The 16282-nt window shown below is 43.2% G+C and overlaps 1 protein-coding gene across 2 annotated transcripts in view; it reads right to left on the minus strand.

Moving 5' to 3' along the window:
* Window positions 1-399: 399 nt before the first annotated feature.
* The window catches only part of ankrd13b (ankyrin repeat domain 13B), a 46538-nt gene continuing 30655 nt past the window's right edge, over window positions 400-16282 (minus strand). Inside the window, exons 7-15 of one of the 2 annotated variants that reach the window (XM_060898092.1) lie at window positions 12779-12845; window positions 12510-12591; window positions 12335-12399; window positions 11818-11948; window positions 11358-11515; window positions 5556-5732; window positions 5203-5366; window positions 3514-3590; window positions 400-2244 (exon numbers count right to left, since the gene is read on the minus strand). In XM_060898092.1, the coding sequence (XP_060754075.1) occupies window positions 2049-2244; window positions 3514-3590; window positions 5203-5366; window positions 5556-5732; window positions 11358-11515; window positions 11818-11948; window positions 12335-12399; window positions 12510-12591; window positions 12779-12845 (1117 nt within the window). In that variant the 3' untranslated portion in view covers window positions 400-2048. Of the gene's footprint in view, window positions 2245-3506; window positions 3591-5202; window positions 5367-5555; window positions 5733-11357; window positions 11516-11817; window positions 11949-12334; window positions 12400-12509; window positions 12592-12778; window positions 12846-16282 lie in introns of both variants that reach the window. The other variant, XM_060898093.1, reaches the window with a different exon arrangement.

Here is a 16282-nt window from a genome sequence, read left to right on the forward strand (position 1 = left end):
TGCATGACTGATCTTTTGGTGAGTCGGGTTTTATGCTCGAGTTTCCCATTCTCATGATCTCCACAGAACCACATGCTGACTGGTGGCTATGAGAAAGAAATAAGGAAATGATCAGTTATATTTGTCCAATACATATTGTGTCCAATATATGACACTCTCTGAATACTCACAAGAAGAGTATGGTTCACTGGGAGAGTTGAAGATTCAATAACTTAAATATAAATAATATTCTAAATCTACATTTTGACTTAAGTTACTAACATAAGATGCTGCCTTTTCATGTGTATCAAAACTAATTCTAATCCTCTCTTGTAATGGCATCCAGATAAGATTCTCCACTCAGTCTGAAATTTTCTCCTTTATTCAGTCTTTCTTGAGGTTACAAATTTGAGCAGCGTTGCTGTAGTGAGTTCTATCACATCATACAGACACCACAGCAACACTCCACATTCATATCCGGTGCAAATAAAAAACAAACAAACAGTGGAATATGTTAGTTTAATATTAATGATAACCACATCAAGCATTTCTATACAACAGAATCCTTATAATCACTTCTCTCTTAATACGCTTAATCATCATCATAACTCTACACATAAATATACACATGTTCCCTCTATTGATCCACGCTGCTGGACAGCCCTTTGGTCATTTCTTGACTGGCTATTATCACCAAGCTTTGCGTTAAATTGTGCTTAAAAAGGAATCTTTTGTGAGTATTATTCGCAATTATTATACAATTGTCGCCAGCCGCTTAGACCCAGATTGTCAGAACGAGGAGAAAACCTCAGATTAGAGATTCTCCATTCGAGATATAGTAGTTGTTGTCCAGTATGAGATTGCATCTGGATCAGAGAAACGAGCCCTTTCTGTTTTCTCCCTGCATTGGCGCACCTGATTGGACCTTCTTTCAACAGTTGGTACAATGATTGGATGAATCAGGAGCTCCAGTGCCATTTTAGGGCAAAGGATTCTCAAGGCTTCTGAAGGCCTGGGTCAGGAAGCACTGCATGGAAGCCAGAAAAGAAACTGAAAAGGATAAGGAGCTTAGTTGTTGAATCCAAAAGAAAATAATAAACTGTAGATTTTTTTTTTTTACACGGAAATGACGTTACCATAGCACCATATTGAGAAAAACATACGCTATAATGTATGTTTTCTGGTCTGTTTAAAATTGTGTTTATGACACAAAGTATAAATATTGCAGTGAGGATCTAATTTATTATTGATTACACTTCGGTTTAACCCAATTACTGACCTGAAAAAGACCAGCAACTTCTCGCTAATTTCATACAATATTATTCACACTTCTTAACTCTTGTCCCACATCTTCCAATTAAAAACTATATCTTGCACTTTGAAATAAATAAAATGAAGCTGCGTAGACATGAGGTACCAAAATGAAGACAGGATCATGCTGTTTCCATCGTGCATTTCGAGTAGTTGCCAGCAGTCTAACTTGGCTTCTGTGTGAGGCAGACATTCACATGTACACGTTTCATTAATGGGCACCTCTTAGCATAAAGAGCCTCCTTATGCTTCCTCGAAGAGTGCAATTGAATTTTGTGCAAATAAAAAACAAACCTAATTTATCCAATTCCGTTTTTTTAAAAAACTGGTTTGTAAACCCCTCTCCCTGGGTACTCAGTGGGAGGACTTGAGTCTCAGTGTGAGTGGTGCTCTAGGAACTCTGGGTAATAAATGGCTTGGTGAGAGATGCTGCGATCCCTGACATAGCTGTGAGTTCTGCTGATCTGCCTGGAAAAAAAAACCCAAAGTACATGTTTGCTGAATAGTTCTATCTGAGTTTGATGTCGGTCACTTGACTGCCAGTGAGTTGAGTAGCTTGTGGTTGTAAACTTGTAAAAAAGTGGACAGAGCCAGATCTCTGTGACTGGTGGATTGTTGGATCCTTGAGCTTCAAGCCGGCTGCTGGAGGAGGAAGAGGAGGAGAGGCTGAACATGGGAGGGGAGAGGATTGCAGGTCTCAATAGACTCTTGCTGCATATGCTCTCCTGCCCCTTGATTTTTGCTTGCTCAGACTCCTGTCACTTCTCCATGAGTGACAGCTGTATGATGCGCTGAAGCTCTTCTTCCTCTTGTCTCTGCCGGAGCTCTGCCTCTTCCTGTTCGCGTGCTGACAGCTCCATTGCCAGACGTAGTTGCTCATCATAGCTCTGTGGTGCCTCGTTGGTTGGTGTGCTGCCAGAGCTGGACTCAGGGCTGGTCTTGTGCTGTGGAGTTCTGATACAGAACAATGACAGAGATTGAAAATGACTATGATATTGTGCAAATTGAGCTAAGAGGCTAACAATAAATAAACTGTTATTTAGCATTAGGAGATGAACTTCATCTAACAATGAACTTGGGCAATCTTGGTTTTTCTAGGTAATATCGGTTTGAATCAGATGTGGCAGTAATGGACAACACAGAAACGAAAATTGGATTGGATTGATCAGTGTGGAGGGGCGGCACGGTGGTGTAGTGGTTAGCGGTGTCGCCTCACAGCAAGAAGGTCCGGGTTCGAGCCCTGTGGCTGGCGAGGGCCTTTCTGTGTGGAGTTTGCATGTTCTTCCCGTGTCCGCGTGGGTTTCCTCCGGGTGCTCCGGTTTCCCCCACAGTCCAAAGACATGCAGGTTAGGTTAACTGGTGACTCTAAATTGACCGTAGGTGTGAATGTGAGTGTGAATGGTTGTCTGTGTCTATGTGTCAGCCCTGTGATGACCTGGCGACTTGTCCAGGGTGTACCAAGCCTTTCGCCCGTAGTCAGCTGGGATAGGCTCCAGCTTGCCTGCGACCCTGTAGAACAGGATAAAGTGGCTACAGATAATGAGATGAGATGATCAGTGTGGACCATCTGTTCTTGTTCAAGAAGCGATTTTTAAAATTTGAGGGCATTCTGTATGCAAAGTGAATTACAACCGCGATAAAAACACCCACAAGTCTTCTCCTTCCCTCAAACCCACCCCAGTTATTATGTGTATATTGTGAGTTGCATTTTCAGGAAAAGGGTAGAGCTGAGCCGCTCTGTTCCATCTAGGAGCAATGCAATGAAGAATTTAACTAGATCCATTGCATGGCAATGTTACAAAATTTTTAAACTGCAATTTTACGAAAGTTCATGCTTTGGGACTCTGAAATTGTGCATGAATTTGTAAATTTCGTTCACTGATGTCAGTCAGTGGTATAGTACAGCAAGTGTCAGACTGGAGGAAGTGGCTCTGTGGTTAAGGCTTGTGCGACTGATTGGAAGCTCAGGAGTTCAAATCCTAACACCGCCAAGCTGCTCATTTCCATCTTGTCTCAACTGTAAGTCTCAGGATGAAAGCATCAGCCAGATCAGAATACTGTCTACAGCTTGAATGGCTGGAATTTGGTGAGCTACAAGGTGGAAACCCCAAATCTTTGTAGGGCTTTGAGACTACCACCTCTGAGCTACAGTATATATGGTGGTGGAAAAAAGTTGAGTGGTGGCTGTGAGACTAAAGAAATGAAGAGATACTGACTGCGGACCTTTCCAGGCGGCTGGGGTCACATGACAGAGGATGGGTTCCTGGTTTACTGTTTGTCAGAGCCTCCCAAATCGTCACCTACAGAGAACATAATTAGTTTAGAAACATACATCAGGGTACATCTGTGTCTTAGTATGTTAACATGGACAAAATGAACTGATGATAAACTATCAGCGTTTGGCAATAAGTCAGTCAGTTCATGTGTTTACAAGCACTTGTGTAATCTGATAATGGGTCATTTCTGAAGCTACATGAGTCTGTTAATAGCTGGATTTTTTTCGAAATATGACATATAGTCACTTTTTAGTGTAAACCTGAAGAAAGGATGCCAGGTTAACAGCACTGATATGCTGAATAACCAAATTATTGGGTTAAAATCCAGCGCTGTGTCCGAAATCACTCACTACATAGTGGACTATATGGTGAGTTCGCCATTTTGTAATGCTGTCTAAATATATAGTGAGAATTATTACACCCTGTATAGTGCACTCATAGTATCCCACAATGCACCGTGAAAAGCAGTGTACAACCGATGGTCACTAACCAAGCAATATATCCCATCATGCATTGCGGACGTGCTGAAAGAAAAAAAAAGTGTGTTGGAGGTGAATGGACGGACAAAGAAACACATTATAAACGGGCATTCAAGTACAATTAAAAACAGTAAGAGAGTAGAAAATAAGCTAAAATATAATAAGACAGGGAGTGGCACAGTGGTGTAGTGGTTAGCACTGTCGCCTCGTAGCAAGAAGGTCCTGGGTTCGAGCCCAGCGGCCGACGAGGGCCTTTCTGTGTGGAGTTTGCATGTTCTCCCCGTGTCCGTGTGGGTTTCCTCCGGGTGCTCCGGTTTCCCCCACAGTCCAAAGACATGCAGGTTAGGTTAACTGGTGACTCTAAATTGACTGTAGGTGTGAATGTGAGTGTGAATGGTTGTCTGTGTCTATGTGTCAGCCCTGCAATGACCTGGCGACTTGTCCAGGGTGTACCCCGCCTTTCGCCCGTAGTCAGCTGGGATAGGCTCCAGCTTGCCTGCGACCCTGTAGAAGGATAAAGCGGCTAGAGATAATGAGATGAGATGAAAAAAGTTACGGTGCAGAGCGAGGAATGAATCAAAAGCCTCAAATTTGATTTAATAAAAGGCAGCGGCAAAGAAGAAAAGCATTCAGCTTTCATTTAAAAGAACTGAAAGATGCAGCAGACACAAAGAGCTTTGTATTTATTAATGTGGGAAATACGCTCAGTAGCCTATAATATGTATTTATTATTTTGAAAACCCACCAGCCGACTGATCTGGCACGTTTTAATTATGCGACCATAATGACGTAAATAACGACGCGGAGGAGTGGTGTCTGAAAGTGTTTTTTTGTTTTTCCATTTTACCAATGCACTCATTATATAGTCCTCGATACACAAGTCCCTAGATAGTGAGCAGGGAGTAGTGAATGAGTGATTTCAGATACAGCTTAGGTGTCTCCTCACTTTCTTGAAATATGAGAATGACTTTAATCCAGTATGTCATAGTATGCCAAATAATCTGGTCCTTTCCAAATCAGATTATTTGTGTATGTAAACACACAGGGCTGTGATAAACAAATGGATGAGTGTTGAGTGCTTCTATGATCAGTTGTTATATATAATCTCATTATATATATATATATATATCTCATGTTAGCGTGTATGTGTATCTTACCTGGTCGTACTCAGAACCTGCCTCCAGTAGACTCTGCTGAATGGCGTACTGTAGTAGGTCATCCTCCTCCTCACGCATGCTCTCTCTCTGGTTCCCTCCAAGGATGCTGTAACCCCGTGGTGCCTCAAATACTGATGCTGGAATTTCACCTCCATGGCAAGAGTCTAAGTTACACACACACGTATGTACACACACAGCATATCAGTCAGAATAAAGGATTTTGTTTGAGGCAGTTGAGTAAAAGATGGAATAAACATCCATTCATTCAGTTCAAATTGCTGTAATAGGTGTCGCTAAATTGTTTGACTCGAAGTTGCTTGTGCTTGTTGAGTGAGGAACAGGCTGGTTCTCACTAGTCGAGCTGGAGCTTGATACGCTGGAGGAGTCACTACCAGGAGATGGTGTCTCTGTCCTAGGGCTGTCCTTCTGTCCATCCACGTGTGTTTCTGTTCGGCCCACTCCCCCATCCTCACAGCCGTTCAGGTTCCCAAAGGTGATGCGTGCATTCAGGATGTGATAGATGGGGATCTCTGAAGAGAAAGAAAAGAGAGATGCAAAATAATATGAAGTAGAATTTTAAATTAGTAGTTTATAGTTTGGTGCAGTGGTTAGCACTGGCGCCTCACAGCAAGAAGGTTCTGTGTTTGAACCTTGCAGCTGACTGGAGCCTTTCTGTGTGGAATCTGCATGTTCTCCCTGTGCCTGCATGGGTTTCTTCTGGGTGCTTCGGTTTCTTCCCACAGTCCAAAGACATGCAGATTAGGGCAGCTGGCTGCTCTAACTTGCCCATAGACCTCTTGCAGTCATGTGACCGGAATGTAAACAGCCGCCATCTTGTCGGTCAACAACACAGCTGAATATTGCTGCACTCGTGTACAAAATGGATCAATTTCAACCGACGAACTACACGGCTCATTTTTCTAATGAACAGATAACTAGATATATGTATAAAATAAATGACCTACAGATTAGTGACCCTTATCGATTACCGGACGTAGTTTTCACGACCGTGTCAGCGGATATGGAACTGCCAGAGGTGGAATACCCAGATGTGTATAATTACCTCATTAACTTTCCCTCGCTGTTCAGTGGTGAAGCACTGCGTGCTTATAAATCTCTGGACAGTTATCTCTACAGAAATTCAGGATTTGTCAGCCCCCCTCAGATGTGGCATCTTGTAAACAAGAAAATAACAATCCTCATTGGACGGGTAAGTCACTTAAGTATTATGGCTGAATATTTTATATTATCAGTTAGATCAAGTATCAGTAGTCTATCACTATTACTGTATATATGGTATACCTGCTTTAAGAAATAAAAATGTATTTGTCCAGTTTAATTTCTTTTGCTTTTACCATAATTAGCAATACTGATAAATCATAATTCTGTACCCATGCCTTGTTGTTGTTGTTTGGATCGGCCCGGCTGATAGCAGCAATCCATTTTGCACGCCTGTCAGGGTCCCGTGGCAGCCTATGAAACTTTCTTCCCGATTTCTGACCTCTCCTGTTGTGGCATTTATATGCCGCACAACTCTCTGGCAGGGCCGGCTCTGGAGGGGTAGCAACGCTAGCATTTGCACCCGGGACTGGTGTGGAGAGGGGCCCCAAAAAATAAGATAAAATAAAAAATAAAGAGTTCTCTCTGTTCCTGAATAAGTGCATTACTAATGGTTACTTTTTAAGGCAGCCGGCCGTGGCTTCAGGCTTTCAGTTGTGTCATTGAATGGTTACTTTTCTGAGGCAGCCCGCCGTGGCTGCAGGCTTTCAGTTGTGTCATTGAATGGTTACTTTTTAAGGCAGCCTGCCGTGGCTGCGCAGGCTGTCAGTTGTGTCATTGAATGGTTACTTTTTAAGGCAGCCTGCCGTGGCTGCGCAGGCTGTCAGTTGTGTCATTGAATGGTTACTTTTTAAGGCAGCCTGCCGTGGCTGCGCAGGCTGTCAGTTGTGTCATTGAATGGTTACTTTTTAAGGCAGCCTGCCGTGGCTGTGCAGGCTGTCAGTTGTGTCATTGAATGGTTACTTTTTAAGGCAGCCTGCCGTGGCTGCGCAGGCTGTCAGTTGTGTCATTGAATGGTTACTTTTTAAGGCAGCCTGCCGTGGCTGCGCAGGCTGTCAGTTGTGTCATTGAATGGTTACTTTTTAAGGCAGCCTGCCGTGGCTGCGCAGGCTGTCAGTTGTGTCATTGAATGGTTACTTTTTAAGGCAGCCCGCCATGGCTGCAGGCTTATTTATTATAGCCCATTTAGTTAAAATAGTTGATGTAAAATGTTTATAGTTATAGTTATGTGATAGTTGTCCTGATTTAGACTGGTGTGTGTTTTTTTTTTTGGGGGGGGGGGTGCGCGCAATGTTGCACCCGGGTCCAGATTAGGGCAGAACCGGCCCTGCTCTCCGGCATTGTGGCACGGTAATATTTGAAGATTTGGGCGAAAAACAACGAAAGTCAGTGTCGGTTAGATGGCGGAAATATGGCATTTGACCAACAAGATGGCGTCTGTTTACAATCTGGATCGGATGTGACGTCACATGCAAGTGCTCCATAGGTGTGAATGTGAGTGTGAATGGTTGTTTGTCTCTTGTGTTAACCCTGCAATAGATTGGTGACCTGCCCAGGATGTCTCTCGCCTGAAGTCGGCTGGTAACTGGTAGCTCCAGTTTCTCTCACCACCCTGACGGATAAGTGGTATAGATAATAGATGGATGGATAGTTTATAGTTTTTGTTAAAACTACTGCTGCATTTCCAACCTACCACTATGAAAAACCAAAGAAAACGCCTCAACTACCATAGAATTCCTACTTGGAAGTCGGGATACTCTCCTCAATCCTGAGTTCGGCAAGTGATATCAAATCAACATGGCACCTCTTACCTTTAATGAGTTAAACTGTATAGAACAAGTATTTGCTATAGAGCAATCAACATACAGTTTTTGTATGAGTTTTCTTTTCAGAAACTGACTGAAATGTATCCAAGGAAACAAACCAATAAGTAAGCACTGACCAAATTCAGATCAATTTAGATAAATATGGAAACAGACAGTTGAATAGACAGTACATTTTTTTGTGGAAGGGGGTGTTGAAGGGCTATTATTCAAAACTTATACATATAACCAACCAAAATATAGGCTATTATATTATATACTTCAACTTTATGTTCATCTTGTCATTTTTAATGACAGCTTGGATACTGCCAGGTGGCAAAGATGCCTGCAATTGTATGTAATGCTTTTGTTAAAGTTGGCAAACAACAAACAAATCCAAGAAGCACTTGACTTAAATTTGGTCAAAGGCAGGCAGTAGGTTAGGCAATTCACAAACAGGGTATCAAAGGCAAAAGCAAAATCACAAAAACCATGAACAAGAACACTGATACAAAGCTTGGTACGTCAGATGCAAAAACATAGCACTGAGCAGATACTTTGCAGAGAGTCAGTGCATGCTCACACCAATCTACCATAACATTAAAACCACCTGACTAATACTGTGTAGGTTCCCCTTGTGCTGCCAAAACATCTCTGACCCACTGAGCCATGGACTCCACAAGACATCTAAAGGTGTGTTGTGGTATCTGGCACCAAGACGTTAGCGGCATATCCTTTAAGTTCTAGAAGTTGCGAGGTGGGGCCTCCAAGGATCAGAGTTGTTTATCTAGCACATCCCACAGATGCTCGATCAGATTGAGATCTGGGGAATTTGGAGGTCAAATGACCACCCTTAACTCTGGGTCATGTTCCTCAAACCATTCCTGAACAGTTTTTGCAGTGTGCTGAAAGAGGCCACTGCCATTGGGGGAATACCACTGCCATGAAGGAGTTTACATGGTCTGCTGCAATGTTTAGGTAGGTGGTACGTATCAAAGGAACATTCACATGAATGCCAAGGATTCCCAGAAGAACACTGCCCAGAGCATCACACTGCCTCCGCCGACTTGCCTTCTTCCCATAGTGCATCCTGGTGCCATCTCTTCCCCAAGTAAGTGATGCACATGCACCCGGCTGTTCACATGATATAAAAGAAAACATGATTCATCAGACCAGGCCACCTTCATCCATTGCTTCATGGTCCAGTTCTGATGCTCATGGCCATTTTAGGTGCTTTCGGTGGTGGACAGGGGTGGTCCTAGTTGCAGACATCCCAACCTGACAAAATTCATTTCAGGGAGGTCCCCTCCCCACCACCTTTGGGGAATTTTATTTATTTATTTATTTATTTATTTATTTATTTTTTTTTTGGGGGGGGACAAAGACATTGCTGGGGGGTATGGGGGTACTCATCTCATCTCATTATCTGTAGCCACTTTATCCTGTTCTACAGGGTCGCAGGCAAGCTGGAGCCTATCCCAGCTGACTACGGGCGAAAGGCAGGGTACACCCTGGACAAGTCGCCAGGTCATCACAGGGCTGACACATAGACACAGACAACCATTCACACTCACATTCACACCTACGGTCAATTTAGAGTCACCAGTTAACCTAACCTGCATGTCTTTGGACTGTGGGGGAAACCGGAGCACCTGGAGGAAACCCACGCGGACACGGGGAGAACATGCAAACTCCGCACAGAAAGGCCCTTGCCGGCCACGGGGCTCGAACCCAGACCTTCTTACTGTGAGGCGACAGCGCTAACCACTACACCACCGTGCCGCCCTGGCATGGGGGTACTCCCCCAGAAAATTTTGGATTTGGTTGATGTGATTTCCTGCATTCTGGTGGATTTTGGGCTGGCCTTTTGGAGATGAACAATACCTGAACTCACTCAATTCACTCAGATTCATAGCTGACACCCTGACTTGGGGACTTAGCTGCCCACAACCCATAAACTATGATCACTACAATGCGCCATATATTAAGCTCCTTACTGATTGAATCTGGACACCCAGAGTATTCCTTACTCTTATCAGACAAGGGTACACTTATGTGTAGTCTGCTGTAAAATGTGTCTTATATTTTCGTTTCTTGGGGCACTCTGCATCTGCCATGACGCTCCTGCTCCTATGCACTGACTGACTGAATCATCATTAGAGGGAGAAGTGCGCGGAAGATGGCGGCTGGTTCGTCTCTTCTCCTTTCCACTGCTTTGGTCAAACAGCGCATGCAGAGGCGAGAGAAAACATGCCTCACGCATTGTCGCCGCCACATTGCAAGCGTGTGCACACACATATGAACCACCAGAGGGCACGTGCGTACACTTGTTTTTTTTTTCTTACACTGGAAATACGCGTTGTGAAATCAGCCACATCCCAAACCGCACTCTACCCTAGCCAATAGTGTGCCACCACACCACAGGCTATGTGGGCCTGTTATTATGACGTACACAAGTTTGCATCTGGTTGGTTCGGGATGAAACTTGCTCACTTGCTCTAGATTCCGTGAGATTATATGTAATTTGCGGGCATCAGGGAGCCACTATCAATATGCGGGAGACTCCCGGAACTTCCGGGAGACTTGGGATGTCTGTAGTTGTGTATTATGAGCAAGTTCACATGGAATAACAGGAGACAATATCACTATTTTATCCTGGAAGGTTAAAGGAACAGTCCACCGTACTTCCATAATGAAATATGTTCTTCTCTGTATTGAGACGAGCTGATCCGTACCTCTCCGAGCTTTGCGCGACCTCCCAGTCAGTCAGACGCGCTGTCACTCCTGTTAGCAATGTAGCTAGGCTCAGCATGGCCAATGGTATTTTTTGGGGCTGTAGTTAGATGCGACCAAACTCTTCCACGTTTTTCCTGTTTACATAGGTTTATATGACCAGTGACATGAAACAAAGTTCAGTTACACAAATTGAAACGTGGCGATTTTCTATGCTATGGAAAGTCCGCACTATAATGACAGGCGTACTAACACCTTCTGCGCACTTCGACAGCACATTGATACGTTCACTGTTTCATGTCACTGGTCATATAAACCTATGTAAACAGGAAAAACGTGGAAGAGTTTGGTTGCATCTAACTACAGCCCCAAAAAATACCATTGACCATGCTGAGCCTAGCTACATTGCTAACAGGAGTGACAGCGCGTCTGACTGACTGGGAGGTCGCGCAAAGCTCGGAGAGGTACGGATCAGCTCGTCTCAATTCAGAGAAGAACATATTTCATTATGGAAGTACGGTGGACTGTTCCTTTAAGTATGAAAAAGATTTTTTTTTTTACCTATCTTGATGGGAAAGCCTGGAGGTAAACGCAGGGTGATGAAGTCTCTGAGCTTAGCAAACAGGGCATTAGAGATGGCCATGAGGTCTATAATGGGAGCCACCTGCTCAGCCAGGGACAGAGGATGAGACTCACACAGCCACAGCTTGGCTTTGAACCTGAGTGCACAGGACAAAATTTAGTGAATCACATTTAGGGTTTTTTCACGACACTGTTCTTAACATAGATGCTAATGTCGATTCGTGTTAGCTAAACTCCACATGGCAGCAAAGATGTCTGTGCAAAAGAGGATCTTGTTTCATAGTTGTTATACCAATAAGAAACTACTTGTATTTTCACAGAGCTTTTCCCTCTGACTCATTCCCTTGGCTTACTGTCTTTCCCTGAACACAGACACAGAATGATTATGATCACAAAAAGCATGTGTGAGAGGAGTGAGAGGTGTGAGATGTGTAAGCACCTTTGTGTTTTGGTGGTGAGATGGCAAGGCTGACCAATATCTCTGTTGTTGTGACTTGGATTAAAGTATTCCTCAGCTGTCATGACTCTGCTGTTCATCACAGGACATGACATCTGGGTCACCATTGTTTGCTGTAATGCGCAGACGCACATAAATCATAACCAGACTGGGAAAGCATTGTTAATATAAGGCAAGCACAGAGCATGGATATTCCCAGGCATGGAAATTGTTATTCATACAAGACAAATATTGAAGGTGAATATTCACAGAGTGGGAAAATAAATAATCATACTCTGACGTGAAAAACATTATTAAAACAAGCCAAACACAGACCGTGAATATTCCTAGGCGAGGAAAAAGTATTAAACAAAACCCAGAAAGTAGCACATTAGTGACATTAATTCCAGACAAACACAGTGGGTGAACATTTCCTGTATCATGTCGCTTCAGACTGATAATGAGAATCATAATTACTAACAAACTCAGGACTATCAGTACTGCAGTAAAGTGCTCTCACCCCGTTGTTAGTTCCCATGTGCTGCTCTGCAATGCCCAGGAAGGATTGCAGTGGTGTTTTACTGCCTACAGGATAAGTAGAACATAATTCAAACAAAAACAATCTCAAGGCCTCACATGGAATTGTACACAGAAGCCTAATGAAAGTCAAAAGTCACGATTTTCAAAATGAATACTTTTGGGTTTGGCTTTGTGCTGTTCAGCAAGGTGGTCGGTCCGTGTTCGAGTGATCAGCTCGACGTTGGAGGCACAGTACACCTGAAACACGCATAAAGCATTTAGCAATGCCTGTGCATTTACAGGCAGACTCATTTCCGCTGGGATCAAAGGTACTGATTGATCCAAGGACATTTCTCAATGAAACTGACTCCAGTTCCGAAAGCTATAAAACTGCACTATGCTGAAGAGTGCATGTGTTCTGTGTGAGTAGGCAGAAAAGCAGTACCTTGGATTCATAGCCATTCACCACCTCTGTTTTCTCACTTCGCCAGCCAAGAATACCTGTCTTGTTCCTGCAATCAGAGGGGCAGATGCTTTAAAGTGCATATCACGGGTAAATTCAGGAGCAAGATCAATGTAATTCTTCTATTTTATATTAAACTTTGGTCAAATATCTGTAATATTCGGCACTCTCTGCAATTTTTTTACCTTGCGCAATACCAGAAAAATTCAGTTGAAATCAAGCCATTTGAGGCGAATTGGTCCGCCCCTGAAAAAACTTGGCATTTGGATTTCGCGGCAAACACTGATTTTCGTGATGTCGCGTGCGGGACGCCTCCCTCTGAATCCTACGTCAGCGCTGGTTTGTTTATGAGAAAACGACCTGGTGGTTTTCTGCAAATTTTTTCAATGTTATCGCGTAATTATTAAAATGGTTAACAGATGTATCGTAGGAGGGTGTAGCAACACCAATCCTGATGGGATTAGTACTCATTGTTTCCCAAAAGACCGGACAATGAGAGAGAAATGGGAGCGCTTGGTCTACACAGGCTGTGCACTGAAACTGTGCAAAGCTCGCGCAGCCTGCTGGCGCTTCCGCAGGTGACGTCACGAATCTGGCTCCAGACTCCCTTGGGATTTTTCCAGATGCGTTTTATTTTATTTTTTTGTGCTGTAGACAGATGGCCTTGTGCAAAATTACCCTTCTGGATGAGTGTGTAAAGGGACATGCTTTCATATAAAAAAAAAACACGAAATTGGTCCAGAATATGCACTTTAACACTGAGGATCTACAAACAGAGGTGAGTCTATCACATTCCCCATAGCCAAAATTATACTGGTAGACATTCTTAAGAAAAGAGATGCAGATTTGAAAGCAAATAAAGGGATCTCTCAAAAATTTCACTATGTCATTATGTTCCTGTAGAACATCTAACAGTTATTCCACAAAATCATACATGAGCTGATAGCCAATAAGGCGCATACCGGTAGCACCGAGTTGACGAAAAGTCATGTACAACGAGATTGAGTGGAATAACTGTTTTATTCTATCCACAATCACTGGATTTCGAGAAACAGAGCGTTTTTATTTTTATTTCTTGCAAATTATCTCATCTCATCTCATTATCTGTAGCCGCTTTATCCTGTTCTACAGGGTCGCAGGCAAGCTGGAGCCTATCCCAGCTGACTACGGGCAAAAGGCGGGGTACACCCTGGACAAGTCGCCAGGTCATCACAGGGCTGACACATAGACACAGACAACCATTCACACTCACATTCACACCTACGGTCAATTTAGAGTCACCAGTTAACCTAACCTGCATGTCTTTGGACTGTGGGGGAAACCGGAGCACCCGGAGGAAACCCACGCGGACACGGAGAGAACATGCAAACTCCGCACAGAAAGACCCTCGCCAGCCACGGGGCTCGAACCCAGACCTTCTTGCTGTGAGGCAACAGTGCTAACCACTACACCACCGTGCCGCCCTTCTTGCAAATTAGATAAATAAAAACTTTATACAAAACGGCCAACAAAATCATTTCTGCTTAGAATGTAAACAAACCGGTGAAATGACAGTAGCAATTTGTGAAAAAATGCTACAATAATCCTTCTTGAAAAAAAAAAGATACATTCTTACCATCAAATACTTTTATTCCATATTTCGTTGTGCTTTTTTTTTTTGTATTTTTGGGGGGTTTGTTTTCAAGTAGAGTTTTTAATTCATCCTTGGTTAGTTCAGCAACATGCCCTGCCATTTTGTTTTTCTCTACTCATGGTACATGAGCTGATATCCTAGTAGGAGAGTAGCCAATCAGAATGCGCGATTGCTCATATCCAGTGAATGTGGATAGAATTAAAGAACATATGGTGTGGGCCAGGGGAACAATGGACTATGGTTTAATCAACTGCAGCAGACTTACAGTTAAGGTCAAAAGTTTACATACACTTGGGCTAATGATATTCAATCTCACTACACAACACTACTACATTCAAACTACAAAAATTTCATGTTACCATGCATTTCTTCTGGCAAGTCAATTAACGCATCTACTTTGTTCACATCAGAGGTAATTTTAAAACAACTGATTAGAGACAGATTTATTTTACCTTTAATTCACAATCAGAATTCCAGTGGATCATAGGTTTACATATGTCAAGTTGACTGTCTCTTTAAATAGTCTGAAAGATTCCAGAAAATGATGTAATAACTTTTAGAAGCTTCTGATTGACCAAGTGTCATTATTTGGAGTTAATTAAGAGTGCACCTGTGGCTGTAAAAGGGAAATTCTGGACCTCCAAAAGTCCAGTTCCTTTTCAGGAGCAATTTGTAAACAGTTGAATGTACCAGCAGCATCTACACAAAGAGACGGTATGCAAATCTAAAAAAAATCTTGGGGCCATGTAATTAAGAAAAAGGCACAAATTAATTCCCAGGGCTGAACAAACTTTGGTGTGAAAGATTCAACCAAACCACAAGACGACAACAAAGGGACTGGTGAAGACGTTGGCGGCATCAGATACCAAATTTGTGCATCCATCATTAAGAGAATCCTACATCATCATGGCCTGAAAGGCTGTCATGCAAGGAAGAAGCACCTGCTCCAAGGCTGGCATTAATAAAACAGCCAGACTGCAGTTTGCAAGGGCGTAGATTTGCATATGGACCATAGGGACATGTCACAACCAATATTTTAGGATGGCAAAATAGTCCCGACCAATATTTAGCATTTTATTTTTATATAACAAAATGTGAATTTATTCACATATTTTTTGCGAACTCAGTAGTAGGCTATAATCTTAGTCACTAGTTTTTTCGATGTACCAGAGTGACAGGGTTATCCATGCTGCAATTTCATTGGCTGAAACAGAGAGTCTGCAGGTTCAAGTTCTCCTCACATGGACGTAAACAAAGCGCTTCTAGTGGTGGTAACGACGAAGAGACCACGGGCCCGTGTGACATACAGTAGCAAGCCAGATAGCCTGCTACTGTATGTCTTCAGAAAAGTGTACAACTTAACATTACTGTTACCTTGGTATTCAAACTCATTTTGTCCAATGATCTGCTTTGTAGATAACCTAGACAATGCCACCAAAAAAGAAAAAAAGATATACAGAACTATTTCAACACACAGAGAGTAAGTAGTGCCCAGAACAGGTTGACATTATTTAGCTATAGCCTACAACGCGACGCAAACCTCATCTCTCATCTCTAGCCGCTTTATCCTGTTCTACAGGGTCGCAGGCAAGCTGGAGCCTATCCCAGCTGACTACGGGCGAAAGGCGGGGTACACCCTGGACAAGTCGCCAGGTCATCACAGGGCTGACACATAGACACAGACAACCATTCACACTCACATTCACACCTACGGTCAATTTAGAGTCACCAGTTAACCTAACCTGCATGTCTTTGGACTGTGGGGGAAACCGAAGCACCCGGAGGAAACCCACGTGGACACGGGGAGAACAAGCAAACTCCGCACAGAAAGGCCCTCGCCGGCCACGGGGCTC

The sequence above is a fragment of the Neoarius graeffei genome, chromosome 17 (assembly GCF_027579695.1).
Source record: "Neoarius graeffei isolate fNeoGra1 chromosome 17, fNeoGra1.pri, whole genome shotgun sequence".
In the NCBI taxonomy this organism is placed as follows: Eukaryota; Metazoa; Chordata; class Actinopteri; order Siluriformes; family Ariidae; genus Neoarius; species Neoarius graeffei.